The sequence below is a fragment of the Pelodiscus sinensis genome, chromosome 7 (genome assembly GCF_052426305.1).
Source record: "Pelodiscus sinensis isolate ZL-2025 chromosome 7, ASM5242630v1, whole genome shotgun sequence".
Lineage (NCBI taxonomy): Eukaryota > Metazoa > Chordata > Testudines > Trionychidae > Pelodiscus > Pelodiscus sinensis.
In genome coordinates this window covers 65,927,158-65,941,866 of record NC_143058.1, presented here as the reverse complement: position 1 = coordinate 65,941,866, position 14,709 = coordinate 65,927,158, and the positions used below count along the sequence as shown (strand labels likewise).

The 14,709-nt window shown below is 42.0% G+C and overlaps 1 protein-coding gene across 7 annotated transcripts in view; it reads right to left on the bottom strand.

The window, feature by feature from the left end:
• The window catches only part of HDAC4 (histone deacetylase 4), a 228,843-nt gene that overhangs the window by 88,487 nt on the left and 125,647 nt on the right, over window positions 1-14,709 (bottom strand). For all 7 annotated transcript variants that reach the window (XM_075934078.2, XM_075934081.2, XM_089779975.1 and 4 more), the window contains 2 exons: window positions 3,934-4,084; window positions 1,632-1,752 (listed from right to left, as the gene is read on the bottom strand). In XM_075934078.2, coding sequence (XP_075790193.1) covers window positions 1,632-1,752; window positions 3,934-4,084 — 272 coding nt within the window. The remainder of the gene's footprint in view (window positions 1-1,631; window positions 1,753-3,933; window positions 4,085-14,709) is intronic.

Genomic DNA, 14,709 nt, shown 5'->3' with positions numbered 1-14,709 from the left:
CCTGTCAGGTGGCAAGAATGGTATTTTTAGGATTCTCACCTCCTACACAGTGTTGTCTACAAAGTCTCAAGTCAGCAAAAGTGTTCCAGGAGCAGGAACACTGATGTTTGGCTAGCATCCGCCCAAACCAGTGTCAAACTCGGCACAGTAAGAAGTATTAATCATCTTTGTTTTGGATAAGAATGATCAGACTGGAATAGCCGAATCCAGAGGGACACATCTGTGTCCAGAGAGAAAAAGCCAGCTCAGAGTTTTACCTAGTTTCAATCACAGACACACCTCTGGAAATAGGGGCAGATTGCAGGTATCTTTTGAAAAACTGGTGGTTAGGCCATTGCTTAAAAAGCCTTGTGCTGATCTGTATCATGTCACTGTTGCCCTTTCCCTCTATGTTTCCCCATCAAGAGTTCTCTTGCAGCAACGGCTAATATGCAGGTGTCCAGGTAATTCTGTAGATAGGCCACCAGCCTTTGGTACTGCTGGCTGCAAAGTACTTCTCTGATTTCTTTTTCACATTCTACTGTCTGCTCAGATGGCTGGGAAGCACCTGAAAGTAGTTCCTCTTCTTCCTTTCAGAGCAAAGATGCTGAGGTTCTGTTGGAAGCACCACGTTCAGGTGTGAGTGCCAGTCTAACATGTGGGCAACGTTCCATCAGAGGGTATCCAAGCAGCCCACCACAAAAAAAAAGCCATTTTATTTGTATCTTCTCTCCTTAACAGTGTATTCTCGAGAACACATTCATATGTAACCAAACTGCATACTTATGGCATGGAAGGGAGATAAAGAATGAGCTATTGGGGGAAAAACAGCCATACCAATACAAAGTTATAAGTCATTTACCATTTCGTACTTTTCATTGTCTACTTCTTTATGAAATAATAAAATATCAAACTTTCCTAATTTGGGATGTAAATGAAGTACATTTGGTATTTTAATAGCTTAATTTTAAGAGCTAGCACCTTTAATTTTTTATTGATACTGCACATATGTACCCAGAGCGTAACGTGAGGGGTAAACTTAAAATGTTTTTATTTTAAAAAAACTCCAGTGACAATCCAATGAAATGCAACAACAATTTTCCTATTATTCTAGAGTCCCAATTTTCTAGCATCGTTTGCTGAATTCAAGACTTCTAGATGCCTAGTAGAGATTGATCTGTAAGTGTAACTACAAAGAACAATCTATTTAAGTGATCATAAATTAAGGAAAGGAACAAGTCCTCTGCTAGTAGAAACATCATGATAGACCTTACATTAGAGCCCTCATCCTTGTATTACAAAACATAACAGTGTTTGAATTTAACGTTCTAGGGATGGAATCTTCATCCATACGCAAACTAAAAAAGATATGATAGGGTGTCCGACTGTTCCTTTCACACGCGTGACAAACTTCGATCTAGTTATGTTACAATTTAACTAATTAATTTTGCAACTCCTTTCTTTTAAACATACTGTTTGCTAAGGATGTTAAATATTGACTAATTGACAAATGGAGTAGTCAATGCATTTTGCATTGACTATTCCATTAGCTAACAGTTTGCCCATCAAACGCATCAGCCCTTTTCCCCAGCCCAAGGTATTGCAAATAAAGGTGGCACCGGCTTAATGGTGCTAAGTCCAGTACCACTTACCCATACCAGAAGCGGGGATCACTAGAAATGCAATGGTTGAGATTCCGGTGTGCCAAAGCTTTCTTCTTACTTAAAACAAACTCCTGTAATTTCATTTTTACCTCTGTGCTTGCCACAGCACCTGAAATGTCCAAGAATAAAGAGGTTATTTAGCCGACTTCATCTGATGAAAGCAGCTGTGAATTAAGACTTAAAACTTCCATTCACAAAGTAACAAAAAAGAATATTTAAAGATTGAGAGCAAAATCTTTGGCTCTCCCGTCAACATAAAGACTTATTTAAAAGAAAAGACAAAGAGGCTCCGATGAAGAACTCTTCTTTATTATCTAGATTTGTACGTCATTGCAATTTATGTCTGAAAAAGGAGATAATCAGATTCCTCATTTCCTAAAAAAGGTTTCTGAAGAGGATTTTTGTACTTGCATAAAAGTACATGTAGAATAAAATGTTTGTACGAGGTATCCCAGCTTTCTTTTAATAAAAGGTATTTAAGATAAGGGGTCTCATGCATACTCAAGTTTTTAAAATGTCACATCTGCAAGCAAGAGGGGAATGAGATGAATATCTCATATGTAGACTTTGTATTGAGAAATCTTGCAAATAAGGGTCTCTTTGTTCAACGTATCTGTGGACAATAAGACCGACACAATATTCTAATTCATTTACAAGTCTGCCATCCATTTCTTCAAATGGAAAATCTAGCATTTAAAAAAAAAATCTGAAATTTCAAAGCGTAGAGTTAAAATGTCAACTGTGTAATTTCTAATCATTATCTACTGCACAAGAGACCAGTCTATTTTATCATCATGATGGATTAAAATTATCCTTCACTTGACAGAACAGATTCTCCGAGAGCATCACAGAGACATTTTAGTCATCATAGCAAGTAGTGTATGGGGGCTCTTCTAAACCACAGTGTAAGCCAATCTTCCAAAGGGATAACATCCAGAATGCAAGAAAGTCATCTGGCCAGAATTACACACTGCCAAGCGGTGGATAGAAAACCCATCCAAAACGAGCACCAGCTTTGGCATATTATACTTAACATTTTGATAACACCAGATAGGTTGAAGAACACTTTTCATTTGACAATGAAGAAGGTCCTCAAAATTATTTGCTCAGCACTGTCTGAAGGTGCAACACTGCTCATTGTATAGAGAGTCATAAATCTTAGAAATTCCATCTTTTGGAAAATGTCGTTTCTTACTGCTTCTAGATAAAGTAGATTGGGCAGGTATCCAAGAACGTGGTTAAAACGAGGAAGTTTTGTAGGCAGTAATATGTACAATGGAGAAACCAAGAAAGACCAGAATATGACTAATAAGACCACACATCCACACATTGTCGTCTTAAACTATTCTCATGTTTAATCAAAGTAATGTCTTCAAAATAATGCAACGTGGCTATGTTCTGGTGGTTTTGGTTAATGATGATGGTACCTGGGAGCATCAAGCCACATATTTGCAGTTCAGGGTTTACAAAAACCTCCACTGACAATTATTCTTTTTATTGGAGAGCCGAAAGGGGCTATGTACGAACAAAAGGAGCAGGTGAGAAGCAAGTGAGTGCTTTTCCCTTCATATAAGGTGAGAAGCAGAAGTCACCTAGTAACGTGAAGAAGCTGCACGTTGAAAACAACAACAGGAAGGACTTCACACAATCCTCAGTCAACCTGTGGAACTCTGCCAGGAGACACTGAGAAAGCCTAAAGTCTAAGTAGGTTAAAAAAAGAATCAGGTAAGTTCACGGCGAATAAGTTGGCTATCAGCCAACCTGGCCAGAGATGCGACCCCATGCTATGTAAGTACCGACACACCTGACTGCCAGAGGCTGGGACTGGATGACAAGGAATGGATCGCTTAATTTTCATGTTCTTTTCATTCTCTCTGAAGCATGTGCTACTGGCCACTAAGACAGGATACTGGGCTGGATGGCTCACTGATCTGACCCCAGCACAGCCAGACTTGTGTTCTTACGGGATCATTTTACTGTCTGGTTGCACTTTTCCCTGGGCGCTATCACAAGCCACATGCTGTAAGCTATAAAGAAAACTCATCCAGAATTAACATACTGCATTTACAGATCTAAACACAAAAAAGAGGGCTCCGAATTCCTTTTCTTTCTCTCTCCTCAATCCTGTCTCAGTTTCCACGAGATTTTCATGCAACAAGTCCCTCTATGCAGCGCCCCATGGCAATTTCGGAAGCATTGCGACCCACCTTGTACAATCACACAGAAACCCATCTCTAGTGTCCCTGGTTCCTATCCAGCTACTGAAACACACTACCTTGCTGCTACTTACTTTCTTTGCCTTTCTCTTTGTTTTTGAGCTGCTGTAGTTTCTGTTCTCTATGCTGCTTCTCCAGCTCTTGTTCCTGGCGATGCTGCTCCAACTTTCGCTGGTGCTCCAAGAGCTCCTGCTGGTGTTTCATTGCTAGCATTTCCTGCTGCTGCTGTAGAGAGGGGGAAGGAGAAAGGAAAGTGAACACATGCGGCCTGGCCACCCAAAGCGTTCATACCACGCTGCACCAAACAGGAGCCACCAGAACTTGGCACTGATGCATTTTCATACATTTAACCCACTGCAAGAACATGTTCCTGCCAAATGGAAGACCATGCATGTGCTAAGCTACCCCTAAGCTCTTGGTGGGGAGCCTCTGGCTTACCCTGGGTGGCCCTGTGCAAGGGCTGGCTACAATCAAGGGCCCTGTAGTTAGCGAGTACATGGACCTGTGGGTTAAGTAGCACTAGCTTCTCCAAAAGGGGTGGGCCTATGCTCCTAAATGGCACAGCTGGTCCCACACAGAAGTCCAAACATGGGTGACAGTCCCCAGACAAAATGCCTTCCTGGAGCTCTAAGCAACCTCAATGGCTCCTGGATCTCCCCGTGGTGCAGTGCACATCTCACCACCATCCTTGCCAGACAGTGGCAGGAGAGCCCTAACAGCTGGCTCAGGGCCAGCAATCGGTTATCATGAGCATTCTTACATTATTCCCTTTGGAATCATGCCCGAAGGAGTCACGGATAAACACCTCTGAGGCCCCATGGGGCTGTAGCAGCAACCTACCCATGGTGTGCGGGAAGCAGCTCCAACCTCCACCAGTGAAGCTTTCACATTCCTAGTGCGGTGTCTGGGAACGAGGGATGGAGGATGGATGGGTGCATGAGCGGGACGGGGGTGGGGCCTGGCAGGGAGGGTGCATGGAGGGCTAGGATGGGGTGGAGGGTCTGGGCTTGAGGTGCTTTCTTGGTATCCCACTCCTGGGGGCACCCGTGGCTCGGCGTCCCCGCTGCTCCCAAGCGCTGCCCCCTGCCGCTCGCACTGGCCAGGTTCCATGGTGGGGGAAAGCATCCAGACAAGTGCTTCACTGTGCTCCCACCTCCCTCTGCCAGGCAGAGCCCAAGGACTGGATCCAGCTTGCGAGGCTCAGGGAGCCGGCACTGGTGCTCCAGCCACATGGGGGTCCAAATCACAGGTGTTCCCGTATTGCAGACTCCCAGCTCACGAAGGTTCGTGTGTATTTGCATGCTGCAGGTGACTCGGAGTACAGGAACACATTGGCTCTCTGGCTTGAGTGACTGCGCACATTACGCCCGCCCTGAATTCTTTACATTGGCAGGTTATAAACTAGCAGATTGATTTTCAACTGGCACTGTTGACTTTTGAAAGCCTTAACAGACCCTGGCCATAGCTGAGACTGCTTCCGTCAGCCTGGACTTAGTGTGCTTGCATACCGCCCACTGCCAAACGTTCCTACCACCCTGTCTGAACGTGGGAGGGAAATGGGAGCTGCTAAGGTCTGGATTTCTAGCTTGCCTCCCCCCTCAAAAAAAAAATCTTTCAGTTTCTCTTCCAGTATCTTCACTTTTTTACATCAAAAGATGTTTTGCTTATTTATAAAATATGTTTTTGCTACTGTAGGCCCGTTATTTAATGCTTTTCCCTTTTTATTGCCATCTGTTTTATTTTATGTGTTACACTTTTTAATAACTGTCTTGTTTAAGTGGTGCCATTAAGATTTTTAGCACAGTGTGTTTCAGTAGGAGGCATGTTATAAATAAAGTTATAAAATTCCATACAGCATGTGAAAAGAAAGGAGTAATGCCTGTATATGCTGCAATACGACTGGCAAACTACTCAGTTTTAAATGTTCCTCTGTCATTTTCTGCTAAAATTTTAAGCATATTAACTCTCTAAAAAGCAGAATTTCTCACAATGACATTCACTGCAAATACTGTAGTCTATTCCTAATGTTCTAGTTCAACAAACTTAACAACTGAGAACAATTCAGGATTTAATTGTATAAAAAATAAAAAATTTAAAACCCCCTCCAGAAACCTTTATTTTTGTTCTTGTTTTTTAATTAAATAGCGCATCCACTAACATTTCCCTTTTGGGAGAAAAAAAAATGTCATTACAGACTTACAAGTCCACCACTTGGTGGCTATTATCATCTAACCCAGAAAAAATGCAAATGAAAAATAATTTTTCCACAATGTGCTAGAAAAGGTGTTGGCTTGGAGATTCTTCAAATAAAATCAGGAGCATTGTTTCTGGATCTGCAGCCTATTGGCCTTATGTTATGCTTCCTGGAATGTCTTAACACACACAGAGATGTTTTTGAAGGAATTGTTTTTTCATTAACATCAGTAGTGAAATGTAAATGAAGGAAAAAAGTGAAGACAAATTTGTACCGGATTCCTTATGAAAGTGTCATTAAAGATGCATCATTTCTGCTAGAGTTCCAACCCACTCACAAAGGAGAATACACTCGCTCTAGACTATGAATCTTTTCCGAGAAAAAGAAATGAAAAAAGCCTGCCTTACTGAAGAACGGATAGCATTCCAGATCATGTTAGGACAAAGTCAAGTGAGTTCTCCCAAAGACTCTGGAAGTAATGACAAATGTAGAACCCACTTTTCAGCTGTTTATACTGGGATTGCAAATAGAGACTTAGTTCTATTCCTCCTGTCTGTGTGACAGCAAATAAAGCAGGCATATTGTGCCCATTGGAACTAGTCTCAGGTGTCTCTTGAACTATAATTCCGAATAGGCAAAGAAAATGTAAGGTGTGTTTGTTAAAGCTTATTAGGTATCCAATAAGAACTTTCTGTCATACCTTTATAGAAATAGGAGACATTACCTACCACCAAACTGTTGTAATGCTTGAATGTTAATTGCACATAGTGGTTTTAAAAGTACATTTTCTTACACTGCTAGAAAAACAAAGTATTTGCAAAAAATAAAATTACACAGCACAGGCAAGCCCCTGCATTAGGCCTAATTCCAGAACACATTGTAATTTGAAGAGTGTACTGTGAAAAATATGGATACTGCATTAGTACTAGTACAGCAAGGAACATCTGAGTAAGGTGCTGTTGCCAAACTAAATATTTGTAAATATTTGTAACTATAGGGATTCCTGCATATGCTTAACTTCACTGCTTCTACTACACAAACGCTTAACTGTACCTGTAGCTAAAGCTTGTGAGGCTTCACTCGCATATATTAATGCTAATAAATATACACTGGAAAATGTAGTGGATTTAATGGCACTGATAGTTTTACAACTAAATGTGAACACAACTACAAATACCACATTGACTAACATGACTTTTTTCCATTCTGTTCAATTAATCAGGTTTATTTAAAAAAAAAACAAGGGAAGCAAAGCACAGCATTTTAAATACATTTACTTTCTTTCTTTCCAACCACCAAATAATACAGCTACAACAGAGTTCCTCAGTAATTACAACAAAACTGGAAACAGATACTGCTAATTAAAGCTCACATTCATATTATCCCCACCACCACCCCAAAAAAATACAATGCATCATGGAGACCAAACTGTTGATATCACTAATCAAATGATTAAGTCTCCATTTATCATAACAAGTGCCACTACATTTCCTAATAAGATGCATCTAACCATAGACACAATCGAGCCATCATCATGGTAGGGATTAAGCATGTCCATCGGTGATTCCTTGGAAGTTAGGGATGATTGCCCTCCATAAAATAACCAGTTGTAGGTGGACCTACAAGTGACTAATAAGAACCATCCATAATCCACAGACCTTGCCACAAGTGGTGAAGATCTTTCCCAATGGAATGGGTGGATCCAGGTTGCTGAGTCAGGCTGCAGTGTGTACTTTCTTCCTCTCTCATTGTCTTTGTTGGATCTCAAAACCATCATCAGTGCATACTCTCCAACCCTGGACACTGATGTGTGTTGTATGCCAATTCCTGCATGGAGAGCCATGATGCTGATAATTTATGACTTGGTTGAGTATTTCTTAATGAAACAAGCACTGCGGATTTGTCGTTCACCATCAACTGAACTTTTCCACAATTAAGTGTAACTAACACTTTGGTCCAGAACTTTCCTTCTCCTGCACATCAGGTCTCACTCAATATCGTGTTTCTTGAATTCTCTGGTTACAATTGCCATTCTTTGCTATGGCCTGTTATTTTTTGGGTCATCCACCAGGATGCAATTTCACGGTTCAGTTTTGATCACAGTATGGTGATCCCTCTGGATGTGGTCATCGGGATATTGATATCCTTTTCCCTTTGACAACTTTCCGAAAGGTACTTCTGTTTTCTAAAATTTGGTCAAACCAGATAAAATTTTCAAAAGCCCCTCAGACATTTAGTAACCTAATTCCCAACTTATATTCGCCAAGGTACTTTTGGAAAAAAAAATTACTGCTATTAGGGGAAGGATGCGCCAAATTAGCTGCAGCCAGAGAGCACAGTACTGTATATGTATCTGAGGAGGATCACATGCATGAATTACATTAGCAGAGATTTGCAGTAAATTATACATTTGTTTCAGATTGTTTACTGTACTCTGAGATGAGTTTAACTTCCGTGAAGACATAAAACCCCCTTAATTTGTGTCCAAAGCACTTCCTGTGGCTACCCTACATAGTTCACCTGCTGAACAAGGGGTTCAGAACGAGTGGAATGTGCTCTGATCCAGACCAGACAAGGCACTCATGCTGCTCTGTGCCCATCCTGGATACAATTCCTAATGAGCACATAACTGGAGTAACTAGGAAGAATCAGGTGAAGACACTAATGGAACTACAATCCTGCCAAGTATAAATGTAGTTCTCGAGTTTTATCAGCAAATAGCGGTAAGTGTTCACTTCACCATACACTCAAAAAATGAATGAAACACGTATTTCATTGACTACATCAAAGAAAGAAAAATGCCTTTTGAAAGCTTACCACACTTTGATTTAAGGCTATTTATTTTAACATGTGATGTTTGGAGTTTGTGTTTTAACAGTTGTAAGGCCTTAATATTTTGATTCTTAATGTGCATTGTCATTAAATAATGGTGACACACCCCTCAGCCTGTAATTTTGCTCAACTGTGAAGACAAAAAAGTTCAAAAACAGACATCAAGATTCTCAATCCAAACTATAAAATAAAATTAAAAAAAAACTGACAAACCTAACTAAACTTTTAAAAAAGACACTCAGGGAAGAATTTTCCTAAGTGCCCTATGTTGACCTAAGGACCCCCAATGCAGTCAATGGGAGTTTTACTAGAGCTCTTCCAGTTCTAAAGATTTGAAATAGGAAAGGCTTGAAAATGAGCATGTCTTTGGAGGGGCTGAAGAGAAGGGGGTCTGCCAATATTTAGAAAACTGGTCAGGTCTCACGTTGTGGGACTCCCAGCAGGGAAGGAAGTGGGAGTTCAGAAGGAAATAACTCCCCATGATCCCTCCCACTGATCACAAGCAGGTTCTAAGTACTGTGGTTTGTACTCTTAGAAAGCTGGGAGCTATAGCAAACCAATCTCACAAAAATCGAAGAGTTGGAAATGTGGCCATTCTTGGTGAGCTCCCCCTGGCACAGCATCATGCCATGACCACTGCCCTGTAATACCTGTTCTGATCTCCAGTGCTTTTAGGGAAGCTGTGTCAAACCACAAAAGACTTAGGGTGCTTGAGTAGGAATCAAACACTGGACCCTAGTGCAAAAAGCCAAGGAACTCAGGTTCATCCAGATACTTTGACAGTTCAATAAGACTAAGTTTTGGGCAGCTGTGGGGGTCCTTAAACACCAACGATGTGCCTGGATCTGAACAAGATAATAATAGAGTCCCTTTCCCCAAGGAACTTTTAAAATAAAGCTAAGCATCAGCAGGGATGTGCACATAGCTGCTTTTGGAAGTTATATAAGGTTTATTTTTGTTTTTTTGGCAATCACTCCTTAACAGGATATTTATTTGCTTGTGTTATCTGCATGCAAAATGTTCTGTGAAAATTCTACAGCTTTTTGGCACAATATATGTATTCTAAACCTTTAAGCTCAGAAGCTAAATAAATTAACAAAATTGTTAAGATGAAACTTTGCAAGCCAACAAAGTATAGTGATTGAAGGGGAACTATTTGTACACAGGGTGATTTGTCTAAGTGGAGGCTTTTTGTTTTGTTTTTTTAAAAAGGTCTTCAGCATGAATATTAGCTGCTTTGACTTATTTCAAGTTTCCAGTTCCTTGTTTACTGAATTGTCAGGCTATCAGCTCTGATTTCAGGAGCCTTTTTGGAGGCTCTTCGATCTCCTGTTTTAGTTTTATGGTGGATTTCTTTCAGGAGTGCAGGTTGCTAGGATGAGGTAACTGGCTGAACTGGCAAAAAGAGAAAGTGTTGCGAATCTGTGAGGTTCACAGAGTCAAGCAGCGAGTCCAGCCAAAAACTGAAAATACAGCGCAAAACACCACAGTCCTCAGTTCCCGTGATGTGGCAATCCCAGAATGCACATTCATTCTGCCCCTCATCTCGAGGGCAACAGGCAGCCAGACCAGGTCACTGCACCCAGCTCTTCGTCTCTCCAGCAGGAAATCGCTTCATCCTAGCTGAGAGCTTCCAGAGCTGGAGAGTAAATTTCTTCAGATGACCCCACATTGTCTAGCTAGAAACCCAGTGGAGAATCCTTCAGTCAGGATACAAGCTGGTGTTACTAGATCACCAAGGCCAATTAGCAAGTAAGAAACTGCTCTCTCCAGTGTGGCAATCAGGGCGTAGAATGGGTCTGGCCAGCAGAGATAATACTCAGGAGGAAAAGGAGAAATAGAGGTAAAAGCTCAGAGGCTCTGCATAGGTAAAGGAGGAACCAAGGAATATGAAGATCGAATTCTAGGGCTGGCTATGTACCATGGCTCGAGAACCTCTTACCAAAAGCCACACTGACTGGCAGACTGCAATTTCCTTTATGCAGTTAAGAAAGCAGGTAACAGATTTTAGATGAAAATTCGTGAGAACTGCAAAGTACTCTTTTTCTAATGCTCTTTACTCTAGAATTCTAATACACCGAAAGCGATATCAAATCCTCAGCTCTATGGATTCACATAGTAAACAACGAGTAAACACTCTGATTTGGATGGGAGATGCTGCACGCTGCCAAAAGGCTGCTGGTGTGAGCCCTAGCAGATAGCTGCGGGGCAGAGGGAGCGGATAATATGACCCTGCATGCTTCTACGCACAGAGGCTTGAAAAGATGCAGTGCCAGGTAGCAGGAGAGGCAGGTCCATGCCGGAAGCCCAGCTAGGCATGGGGAGTGGAGTACAATAGGCAGGGGAGGTTGGGTCAGGTGGTTAGTCCCCCTGTGAGGGGTTAGAAAGGGGATAGAAAGAGAGAGCTCTCCTCTTCCCATAACTTAAAAGCAACGTAAGGGTTTGGCTGTGCCAGGAAAATGGGGTGTGCCAGGAATAGGACTGCTTCTCAGCAAGCCATACAGGAAAGAAACAATCACCAGAAAGGTGAAAGGGGCTGGCTTGGGGAGGAGGCACCCTATCTGGGACTGCCCCAAGCCAAAGCCTCCTGCCCCCAGGTGTCCGGGGAGGGAAGGGGGGGGGAGGATGCCCCAGGGAAAGCATCTAATTCAAATATATCTAAAAGACTCCCTACCAGTGTTTTCCTTTAGTCGCAAAACATTGAACAGTCAGATTTTCATTCTATGTTCTCAAACACCTGGGTTTTGGATTTAGAACACCAATAAAAATTTCAGCCTAGAACAGTGGTTCTTAACTAGGGGTGCATGCACCCTCTGGGGTTGAGAGATTCCCTTTCTGGGGGTGCAAGACATGCCAGATTTTTATGATATATCTTAAGTAAAGAACTGGCCTACTTCAACTAAGAAGGGGTGCAAGAACATGTTTTGAGAACCAAAGGAGTGCAGGCTGCAGTAAGGTTAAGAACCACTGGCCTAGAAGATAGCTTGAGAAACACTAATAGAAATGGAGATTGAGAACGAAAGCCATCCTCTTTCTTAACCACAGCACTGATAATGTAAACAATAGTTGAAAGGACTGTGTAAATGATAATACTAGTTTTAAAAGGAGGATGTTTCCTTCACTTACTCTGATTTCCTTTTGTTTTGTGTTTCTTTTTTGGGGGGAGGGAAGGGATATAATGTCATCATATTACATATGGCACTGGTAATTTAGAAAATAAACAGCTGAAAAGAAAGGAATTTGCTTTGGAATCACGATTCTGAGTTACACATTGTAGCAGATCAACACTTAGAATTTTAATCAAAGTCGTCATCAAAGTCTTTGTGATCACTGCAACTGCTTGTCTCACTGACTGGGAACCTTGTATATAAATTAACGTTGTGAACACTCGTATACACAACATAGTACACGCTGGTAGAAAAAGCACCCATCGGTATGTGAGATCGTTGAGGGGAAGTACAGCTTTATTTGAGAAACAGTATGAGATCATACAATTGAAACGTGAATCGAATGCACACACACAAGGCCGCACAGTTACAGGTGTTTACCTGTGTGTGTGTCTCAATATCTTCTGTCCCACCATTAGAAGAGAAGCTCTGTGCATATCATTTAGTATCAATGGAAATGCCAGCCTAACAGGACTGAAAGCGAAGTCCTCTGCCTAGCCAAAAACCAGAGACAGTACATCATGGGCAGTGGCTGTGCAAGCTACCTGAGACTGCCTTGCCAAAGTAGCTGAATGCTGACCTGGAGAGCCAGCTGTATGGGAGAAGGGAAAGGGGAGACCATGTGCATGGAGTTCTCGGTAACCCTCCCCATAGATCCATCACTTAGCGCTCGCTGTGGTAGATTTGGGAGTATAAATCCCTGTGTCCAACAACTAGGCAGACTCCTCAATCCTGTCACTTAAATCACTGACCAGAATGCCGATGGCAAGAGTCCTGGGTCTGGATCGGAACTGGAGACTGAAAAGCGAGACATTCAGCACCAAGCTCTTCACAGACAAAATCTCAACAGAACTGCCAGTGAAGTTACTGGAAAGACTGATTGCACGGCAAGCTGCTCTGGCCTCCGAGGCCCCATTCACATGCCTGCTATTCCTTTGCTTTAGTGGTTTGCATTTAGTGAGGTAGATTAGCGGGGATTACAAATGTTACACTGCTTGCCAAGCATGTTTATATGGATACGCCATCTCCTTAATTCCTTTCTTTCCCATCATTCCTACAGATACAAACATTTCCCTCTGTGCTGTAGCAAGTCCTCAGGAGCCATCAGTAGAGAACAGCCTTCAACTTATTTCTTGAACTTTTTCCAGATGTCAACTTTCAGCAATTTGTGAAGCGTTGCTGTCGTTGTGAAAGACAGTTTTCTGTATTTCCATATGGCGTGAAGACAAATCTTTAATTTGGTACACTGTCTGCAATGACTCTGACTACAGTTAATATTTTTAAAATATTTCAATTACATCATCCTGCAGAGAAATTGACATCAGTCGTCCTAATAAACCTGTGTCAGGACTTCTCAGAAATCGTAACTTTGATATTCCAACAGACTCATGATCCCATTCTAGCTCAGAAGCACAAGTATGTTTTCACTGAACTTGGGCATGTATGGCGCTCAGCGGAGAGAGATCCCTTATGTGCATAATAATGCAGATTGAACCTCTAGTTCAACACCCTCGGGACCTGACTGGTGCAGAGCCGGAGAATATGTAGAACCATAGGCGGTCAATACTGTCTAGCAGCATGACCAACTCTGCTTACTGGGCTGCTAGTGACATTTAGAAGTAAATTAGAGCTAAACAACAACACAGGACACTCAGAACCAAGACTGGTGGCTGTAAACAAACTTTATGGGATCACAGGAAACACTCATAAGTGGACATCCAGCTAACTAAAATCCTGCCGGACCATGGATGCTGCCGGACCAGAGAGTGCTGGAATAGAGAGGGTCAGCCTGTATATATTTTAGCACCATTAACACTCAATAGCTTGAAAGACTAGATAAGAGCCCTGCTGGCTTAATTCGTGGCGTGATACTAACCGCTACCGAAAATTGTTCCTGCCATTGTTCCATTCACAGTCCCTGCCTAAAAGCTTACAAGCCATAGGAAAATAAACTGCAATGACTATCCCTAAAAATAGACACTAATGTCCCAATCATACTCAAACCCCATCTTTCCTTTAACTTTCCTACAAAATGTTACAAATATTGGCTACATAAAGCACCTATCAGGAGAGATAGGGTTTGGAATCATATCACATAAAAAACATTTTCCCTTAACATTTCTGGCAGCTAACTGACATGTTTTGATATTAGACAAGTAACATTTGTCTCCTACAAGTTCTAGTCTCAATAGCCTATAGCCAATAAGAGGGTTTCTGTGTCAAAAACCAAATCCTTAATGTAGGCTCCCATATCCATACTTAGGCCTCTAAATATGTAAACGGAAGGGAGTTGTGCACTTTTCAAAGGCAGGACACTTAGGGTGTGTCTAGACTACATGCCTCCTTCGACGGAGGCATGTAGATTAGCCAGATCGGAAGAGGGAAATGAAGCCGCGATTAAAATAATCGCGGCTTCATTTAAATTTAAATGGCTGCCCCGATCTGCCGATCAGCTGTTTGTCGGCAGATCGGGGGAGTCTGGACGCGATGCCCCGACAAAGAAGCCTTTCTTCATCGACACAGGTAAGCCTGGTTTCACGAGGCTTACCTGTGCCGATGAAGAAAGGCTTCTTTGTCGGCGCATCGCGTCCAGACTCCCCCGATCTGCCGACAAACAGCTGATCGGCAGATCGGGGCAGCCATTTAAATTTAAATGA